Source organism: Orycteropus afer, unplaced genomic scaffold (genome assembly GCF_000298275.1).
Source record: "Orycteropus afer afer isolate SDZICR_OR568_19922 unplaced genomic scaffold, OryAfe1.0 scaffold00226, whole genome shotgun sequence".
Lineage (NCBI taxonomy): Eukaryota > Metazoa > Chordata > Mammalia > Tubulidentata > Orycteropodidae > Orycteropus > Orycteropus afer.
This window is the reverse complement of record NW_006921813.1, coordinates 4758251-4768212: the sequence shown is the minus strand read 5'-3', so window position 1 is coordinate 4768212 and position 9962 is coordinate 4758251. Positions and strand designations below refer to the sequence as shown.

General features: G+C 38.9%; 1 protein-coding gene across 1 annotated transcript in view; it reads right to left on the bottom strand.

The window, feature by feature from the left end:
• The window catches only part of UTRN (utrophin), a 731009-nt gene that overhangs the window by 562105 nt on the left and 158942 nt on the right, over positions 1-9962 (bottom strand). Inside the window, 1 exon segment of the mRNA XM_042782042.1 lies at positions 2850-2911. Coding sequence (XP_042637976.1) covers positions 2850-2911 — 62 coding nt within the window.

Here is a 9962-nt window from a genome sequence, read left to right as displayed (position 1 = left end):
AAGGTTGTGTCATCTGCCTATCACAGGTTCTTAACTACTCTTCCCCCAATCCTGACACCACTTTCTTCTTCCTATAGTCAAGCTTCTTGGATTATCTGCTCAGCATACACTGTAAGTAAGTACAGTGAAAGGCTACAACCCTGACGCATACCTTTGAAACCCTGCAGTATCCTCTGGTTCTGCTGAACAACTGCTTTTCAGTCTCTGTACAGAGTTTGCGTCAGCACCATTGGAGGAAGCACCGCCAGGCTCCTTAGAAGTGAGGATGGCGAGACTTCATCTCACACACTCTGGACACGTGATCAGGAGGGGCCAGTCCCTGGAGAAGGACACTACGCTTGGTAAAGTGGAGGGTCAGTGAAAAAGAGGAGGCTCCTCAGTGAGAAGTGATGACACAGCAGCCGCAACACTGGATCAAACATCAAGGTGATGTCTTGTCCAAACCAAATTCATGGCAATGCTGATAAAGTTAAACACTTCCAGTTATTCTTTCTCAGTTACCATCTCTCTTCTACACTTACACACTCCCTAACCTTTTATGCCACCTACTTCCCTCTATTCTCATCATAAGGTACAAAAGTAATTCACCCAGTGTCAAGTGTTCCCTAACTTAGGTCTACCAAGATAGAATGCTTTCAAATTGATCTTCAGTATCAGTTCAAAAGCAATTGTTCCCAATGACTAAATTAAGTGGCTTAAAACTAAGTATGCTTAACTTGTTCTCTCTACAGAATGATCACATCATCCACTATGATGGTTCATTTTCTATGTCAACTTTGCTAGGCTACAGTTCCCAGTGGTTTAGCCAAATACTAGTCTAATTGCTGTTTCGTAATATAATGCAATCACCTGCCATAATACAATGTAACATAATGCACTCAATCAGTTGAAAAGGGACTTTCCTTAGGGTGTGTTCTGCCTCCAGATCTTTTGGCATAGCTTGCTCACTCTGTTCATTCTTTCTGTTGCCTGACCTATAGATCTTGGGACACAAACAGGCAGGAGTCTCCAGCCTGCCACATGACCTATCAATTTTGGACTAGTCAATCCCCACAATCTCATAAGCCAAATTCTTAAAATATATAGATAAATATAGATATGTATATTATGTTGTTGTTGTTATGTGCCGTGGAGTCAGACCTGACTCACAGTGACCCCTCCTTGGGTTTCGGAGGCGGTATCACTACGGAAGTAGATTGCCCAACCTTCCTTCCAATGAGTGGCTGGTGGGTTTGAACCGCCAGCCTTCTGGTTAGCAGTCAAGTGCCTTAGGCACTGTGCTACCAGCAGATACAGATATCGCACTGGTTCTGTTTCCCTAGCAAATCCCTAAGGCAGCCCCAGGAATAACTGGAACAATCTTACACACGAGCACTTTGGGGTAAAATACCTCATACCCAGACTTGCTGAAACTATGTTGCCCAAAATATGGTCACATACTGATGAATACTCTGAAGGTTTTGAATAATTTCAAGTCCAACATGCAGATGTTATCTGTGCCTCTAGAACAGAACAAATTGAAATATCATCAAAAAGGACTTCATCTGCTTTGGAATAACCTTATATATACCAACAATTACACAAGAACCATCTATATTCATAGCCCTTCTGTCAAAGTTGGTTTTCACATTCCTCACACTCTGAGAAGCAAGATAAAATATCCCTTGGCAAAAACTAAGAAAACACTGCGATCAAATAATCAACTATAAACACTGGGATCAGAGGAATTTTTAAACTGGGCTATTACTCAACGTCATCATAAAACAGCCTCATTTTTTTTCCTCACAGAAATACTAGGTTTATTTTTCTGACCTTTGCACTGGCCTCAAATAGGACATTTTGAAAAATGACTCTTAATTAAAAGAGCTTTCGTACTATTTAAAAGACCACCAGGGTGTTTTTCTGAGAAACCTCTATTTTTCATCTTGCTACAGTATAGTCCTTTAATCCATTACAGGAAGTCCCTGGGTGGTACAAACAGTTAACACATATGGCTGCTAACCGAAAGGTTGGAAGTTCAAGGTCACCAAGAGGCACCTCAGGAAAAAAGGCCTACTGATCTACTTCTAAAAAACCAGCCAATGAAAATCGTATGGAGCACATTTCTATTGACACCCATGAGGTCACCATAAGTCAGGATCAACAAGACAGCAATTGTCTTAGAATCCATTTACCTGAGAAGTGCCTTCCTGAGCCATTCTCAGTGGGCAAAATTCCAACTTCAATAAGCAAGGGATAGTCATATTATAACAAATTTGAAAATAGCATTGCCAATTCCTCTCTTTAGCATCCTCTGCCATTGCAAAAAATTATTGATCAAAATGTTGATTATGTTCCAAAAGGTTAGACACACGGAGAAAGGACATATTTGGGGGGAAAAAAAATGAGGTGATACACATGAAAAGAAACCACAGGTAGGTGAGCACTATCAGCCACGTCAACAGAATGCAACACTCTAAATATTTTTGCAGAGGGTAGACAGGCTGCCTGAATGATGGGAATTTGGTTTTAACTAGCAAAATTAAATCATGACCATCTTTAGCCAAGTGAACACAAAGAAAATTTTCCAACTGATGCATTCATTTCCTAAGACCCAGGATTCACGGAGTCAAAACCAGCAAACCATCAGGTGAAGTGTATGGAGAAGAGCAGCCCTGAGCTCGTAACACCAGGACCCACAGTCACATTTATTTCGGAGAAAACAGAGGAAGAAGAATGTGTCTGTGCATCATCACAAGATTTCTGTTAGGTCACAGGCCATGGGGACAATCTGCTGCACTTCCCCCCAAACTCCTTGAGTCACAAGGAGGCTTTCGAGTTATTTTCGGGATTTTGAAGGCCACGGTTACCTTTGAAAATCGAGCATTTATCCATTTGGTAAACGTTTTCTTCTGTACGTCATCATGTTCATCTGCAGGAAGGGAAAGAACAGAGAAAAGTATGAGTGTTTGCACCTTTAGGAAAGGTATTAAATAATATGATCTCCATCCTGGAGTATCTGAAATAGTCCCATTAGAAGAACTTAGTAGAGGCACAATGGTCCATAGCTATTGAGAAGTGTGATGGCTGACGGGTTCATTTCTGGAGCCTGTTGACGCCTAGCACTGAGGGAGGCTCAGGCACCTTTCCCAATGGACCTAGCTCTTTCCACCTAAGCACTAGCCTATGGCCACTAGCCATGACACCAGGTTTAGGGGATGGTAATAAGACCTTACTTTCTAAATTTTACATGTCACACTTTTTTGTTGCATTCTGTGGTTCTGAGTAAATTTTCAGCATGATAAAAATTTTAGCATGCTCAAAACACACACTGAAGTGATCCAACAAAAAGTAAGGAATTCAAGATTTGCTTCCTTTTCACACAAGTCTGACAACCCCCAGAACAGAAAGTAGTATAAGGTTTATCATGAATTCTGCAGCCCATTTTCCTGTAGTGAGACCAACATGACAAGGATTAGTGAATATAATTGAAAACACTTGGCAAAGCGTTAACATTTAACTCCTGTTATTGTTAAGTGATTATCATAAGCGTAGTAAATAAGGCAGACCAATAGATACTTGTTTTACCCTTTCTATTACTACAGAATGCAACAGCAAACCATGGATAGCTAAAGGGAAGAATTAACTTTCCAATCATACCCTCTTGACCACTCCCCAATTCTCTATTAAAACCAGCAAAATAGTCAATGTTGGCTGAAAGCCTACGAGGTAGCCTGTGCCCCATCTCTAAGTAGTTCTGGAAGCTTCAGCAGCACCCATCCTTCCAGGCTGCTCCCCCAACCCCCCCATCACAACAGCAAAATAGTAACAGGAAGGCCAGCTTCCACTCCACAGGGCTGCCTCTTACACGTGAACCAAGACTCCTCACTAATATCTCATTACATAATTAAAAGCCCGCCTACTACTTCACCAAATATCTCTGGTCCGTACTAGTATCTCTGGTCCGTACTTCTCTCTGGAAGGAAAATTTGCAACTAAAATGTCATTCCTGGAATAAACAGAGCAGCAGCTCCAGAAAAAGAACGTACTTTAACTGATCCATTAAGGTAACTAGAGATGTTATACAAAGTCACAAAAGGAACGATTGGTATTAAAAAAAAAAGTTTGTTTTTTTTTTTTTACTTTCCAAGAAACATCTTGATTAATTGTGCCCTAAGGTGCCCTTTTCTCCAGAAAGGACAATGTACACAGCACCAGCTCCTGTGTGAGGCTTTCCAATCAGTGTCACACTTAAGTCATTTATAAACCAAAAGGACTTGATTATACCTGCTGAATGTCCTAGGCTTGCCCAACGACACCCAAGAGGGGCAAAGATACATATCCATAATATACAGATGCTGCACACACGGACCTGCAGAGGAGGCTATGCCGGCCTTACAGACAGGAATTTAATATTAGCTATCCGGGCTTGACTCATAGCAACCCTTCAGGACAGAGTAGAACTGCCCCAGAAGGAGATTGCCTCATCTTTCCGCCTTGGAATGGCTGATGGGTTCAAACTACCAACCTTCTGGTTAGCAGCCAAATGCTTTAACCACTATGCCACCAGAACTCCTCTAAAGGGTCACTATGAGTCAGAAGCAACTCAATGACAGTAGACTTGTCAGGGTTTGGGACACCTGAAGTATCCAATTATTTGATTCACTTTCTGTAAATAAATCTATAACTTATTTTTGTAAACTTTACCACATTTCTTTTCTATCCATATTAATAAAAATATATAACAGTCATAAATATTAAATTATCTTCATAGTATTCATATAATTTAAGAATATTTTTACCATAAATATAGGGAAATTCTAAGAGAGAAATATTACTTTGTTTTCAGAGCATTTAACCTTCTTATTTTCAAAAACACCTTAAAATATTTAATACTATCAAGGTCCCTCTCCAGATATAGAGCAAACAAAGAAATGAGTGCCTGTCACCTTACAAATGAGGAATAAGACTTTCAATTTTATCAAATTACAATAAAATCCAATTTTAAAAACAGATTTCCACCCAAGCTGAGATGTTTATAAAACTTGATAGTAACATTTCTATAATAGTCTTTAATCTTTGTGTCAAATCAAAGTCTGAATGCGAGTCAAAGTAACTGATATAAAATGAAGTATTTGCTTGTAAAAGATAAGTTGTCCACCCACCAAATGTTTCAAAAATATTCCAAGATTTATAAGCACTGCTCTGGTTCCTGATACAGTTAGAAAGAAAAAAAAAGGGGGGGTTCATATTTCAGTAAGACTTTATTTCCCCTTTTTCCAAGAAACACACACCTTTTATTTTCTACCACACAGGAATTCAGTAAAAGAAAAGGAATTAGCCAGAGGCTTTTCAATTATGAGATTAAAAATGCAACAAATTTAGCAACACTTACTGATACAGACCTGCCCTCCAAACCACGGTTAAGACAAACCACCTTAGCCCAGGTGTCTCTGCCAGGAAGGTGAAAGTAACACTAGCAAAACGGCAGAAGGACAACTAAAACGCTTACATGCTACCCTGCTACATCACTGACCTCTTACATACGTACACAGAACTTCGACCAGTCTAAAAGTATTTCAAATTTCCATGAGTAAGTCATTTCATCATTTTAATTTCTCCAAAATAAAAATGTTTAAGTGCAAACACAGATTGACAGATTACTAGATTATTAATACTGCCTTGGAAACCCAAGGAGGGGTCGCTATGAGTCGGGTCCGACTCAGCAGCACATAACAACAACAACAACAACAGATTATTTATACATATACTCAATGAGTATAATTATACTATAAATCCACTTTCTCCAAATTAATTCATTCAGTTTTCTAAATTTAAACAACTGTTTCCTTTAGATTTGGATTTTAGAAAACCATTTACTTTTTCGAAGTCTATGCTGGTTTGGCCAATCTTATCCGCTAATGACCTCTCTCCATTAGGCGGACAAACACGGAACTGAATTAGGAGAAGAAAAATGCGTTAAATCCCTTAAGGCTGATTTTCCAAATTCTTCCTCTAAATATCTTGCTCTTCTTAAAATGCTTCTGACATGCTCACACAGAGCCCTGGGCCTTCACTGCTGCCTAGCCTCGAATTTTATGTCTGTGGCAGAGAAGAGGCGTGAAGCAAGAAATATCAACAAAACTGCTCGATAAATCTTCAAGAAAGTGGTTTGAGACAGTTTTCACTTCACCAAGTCACATACATATCAAGAACTCTTTTAGCAGAACCTACGAACCAACCTCCATTTAAATCCTAAACTGGAAATGTGGCAGAGAAACTAGGGGGCTTTTCTCCTCCTATGGAAGCACACAAGTCTTAGGAACACGTGGACCACCATTAAACTCTACAACTGCTGGAGAGACAGCACTGCTCTCCGGCACAGCTTTCAAAGCAATTCAAGAGTGTCCCATTGGCTGGCATGCAGCTAAGACGCATCCCATAAAACGCAGCTATTCAGAAAGTAAGTTGCCCCACTTTAAGCCTAAAAAGAAATGTCTTGTTTGATGACTTAAAACTTGGGTTGACTTTATTAAAGCCTCTTCTACAAACAGAAAACTTAACATACCCTAGGAAGACAATCTTTCACTGGCAAAAGAGATCATTTCAGAAGCAATGCAAGGAATTCAGACCACACGGACTTCTTCTGGGCTCAAGCATCACCTCCCAACTGACACTAAACTCAGCCTCAGTCGTGTGGTTCTCCCTCTTCTTTCCTCACACCCAATTTTTTGGTCACTGAAAACCACCAATTCATTTATTCAAACATTGTATTTAAATAACTCAAACAAACAACGCAACGCACCGCCATGGAGACACAGCGACCCCTGCTAAGGTTTCCGAGGCGGTATCACAACGCAAGTAGATTACCGGACTTTCCTTCTGAGAAGTAGCACAGTATATCAAAATACATAAATATTAACATAACAATGTACAAAACACTATGAAGTGATAGAGAAAGAAATAGAGCCAAAAAGACACAGGTTACTCTCAAGCAGTCGAGTTTGTTTAGGTCAAAGTCTTTCATTCTCAGAGGACCTAAAAAAAACTTAAAACTAAAATATACTTCTCAAAATTGTCAAAACTACCTAGCTATACAAGAAGGTTAGATAATTGACATCGCAAATAACATTTTAATAAGTTTGTAGCTTTTATCCTTAGAAGTATATTTAAGCTTTAATGCTTAAATCTAGTATAATGCTTAAAACCACACTTAAGCAAGAAAATGAAATAAAAGGCATCCAGATAGGAAAGGAAGAAGTAAAACTATCTCTATTCATAGACGATACTATTTTCTATCTAGAAAATTCTAAAGAAACTATGAAAAAAACTATTAGAAGTGATAGACAAGTTCAGCAGGGTTGCAGGATACATATACAACTATGAGACCAGAAGAACTAGATGGTGCCTGGCTACCACTGTCATCCACTTGGAAGGGTTCTATGAGATCTCCTTGATAGAGATGGAGAGGGAGAACAATATGGAACAAAACTCAAAATCATTTGGAGGGGAAAAAAAAAAAAAGGTGGGGACCAGGTTTGCTGATCCAATAGAGCCTGGTGGAACCACTGAGACTATGGCCCCGAGCTGCCCTTTAGGTTTGGAATTGAACCCACACCTGTGGTTTTCAACCAAACAAAAGACAGGCATATGAGTTGAACATTTACCTCAAGTCAATACACTCCTTGGAGAGAACAATCATGGGAGAAAGAAGGGCTGCTTATACACAGGGAGACAGCTCAGGGTGTAGGAGTGTACGGAGGGATGGACACTGGGAAGAGGTAACTATGGGGAGGAAGTGGGAGGGGAGCTGTTGCATTGTGGTAAACTGTGGTCAATGACATGAGACAAAGTATATGTGAACTGCTGCATGGAAAGTGAATTTGCTCTGTAAATCTTCACCCAAATCACAATTTAAAAAAAAAAGTTGCAGGATACATAATCAACACACAAAACCAGCTGAATTTCTACATAGTTGCAATTGTTGGTGGTGATTTAGATCCAACTCATAGCAACCCCTTCTTGGATTTCCAAGGCAGTATCACTACAGAACTAGAGTGCCCAACCTTCCTTCCAAGGAGCGGTTGGTGGGTTTGAACCACCCCTTCTGGTTAGCAGTCAAGTGCCTTAGGCACGACGCTACCAGAGCTCCCGGTTACAATAAACAATCTGAAATAATACTAAAAAAATTCCATTTACAATAATATAAAAAGGGTAAAATAGGAAAAAAAATTAACAAAATAAGTACAATATTTATACTCTAGAAACTACAAAATATGGTTCAAAAAATTTAAAAAGATCTAAATAAATGGAAACTAAATAAATGCTCATGGTTCGAAGACCTAATATTATTAAAATGGCAAGCAATACTTTCCAAAATAATGTACAGATTGAACACAATCCCTATCAGAATCCCAACTGACTTCCTTGTAGAAATTGACAAGCTGATTCTAAAATTCATATGTAAACTCAAGGAAATGAACACAGTTAAAACAACCTTGGGAAAGAACAAATGTGAAGGGTTCACACTTATACTTATTTCAAAGCTCACTAAAAGTAATCAAGATAATGTGGTACTGTGCTAAGGACAGAGAAAAAGATCAAAGGAATAGAACTTACTGTCCAGAAATAAACCCATTTATCTATACTCCACTGACTTTGGATAAGGGTGTCAAGAACATTTAATGAGGAGAGAATACTCTTTGCAACAAAAGACTACGGTTCAATTCTGGGACACCTTGATATCCACATATGTAAGAAGATAGTTGGACCCTTACCTCACACCATACCAACAATTAACTCATAATGGATCAACCTGAAAAATTGTCTAGAAGACTGATAGACATCTGACATTATTTGAAACCTTCTCTCTAGAAACATTTTTTGGAAAAACTCTCAACCACTTAAAAGTATCAACCGCATTATATGTGTGGCCAATGCAAGAGAACAAGGACTCGATTTATGGTTATGAACGCTGTGAATCTTACACACAAACATTTCACTTGGAATTTTTCTCTTGTAAATGAATGATTTTTTAATTACTGGAAATGTCACGTAACAAGGAGATATTATTTAGGACACGATGAATGCACCATACAGTTGATGAGTCTCATCAAAAGCCAGGAGAAAACGAATCCATTTAATAAAAGGCTAAGTTTCCTTTAAAAAAATCCTCTAAAATCTGATTGCTCACTTTACCTTTATTCGAATTAAATAAATGCCTATCGTGTTCCACAAACTGTCTACAGAAATCTCAAGAAAAAGTGACTTTCGTGACCATATTTCTCTCAATGTATGAAAATTCATGCTAATGAAATGGGAAAAAAAAAAATTAAGTGTGAACAACATTCCTATGATCTGACATTCAGACTCTCATGACAAGCTCTACTTGCCAAAACAGCAACGACTACATCTCCTTTCAAGACTGCTAAATAGGCAAGGAGTATTTTTCTCATTTTCATTACTTTATTTCTCCTTTATTATTTTCCCCATGTTAAGAGGAATCCTTGAGGTTCCTCATACATTCATATGAGAAAACAATAAAAATACCCAAAAATCGCAATTCTCACACACAAAAAAAAAACGAATAGAAAAATACTCCAGGAGACAAAGATCCAGACCACAGCAACGCAGGCCAGCTTCGCTACCGGCTTTCAATGCGGTTAAGCAGGCGTCTGCAGGTAGCCCAAAGGAGCAGTACGACCTCAAGGAGCTTGGACCCTATCTTTGTACAAAATAATGCACCTGCTCTACATTTCTTTGCCAAATGAGTCCTCCCTCTGCAAGTTAATTTTTGTAAATACACTGCCTTTTTTTTTTATGTTGCTATAAAAAACTTAGCATAGTGCACTTACAAAACTACTGGAGGGGGCAAAAAACAGACCCTGTGCATTATTTGCATGAAAATACAGTTGATCACAGAAAAGGGGCCTCCAGTTTACCAACCAGTTGTTATGGAATGAATTCTTACTCACAGTGGCCCC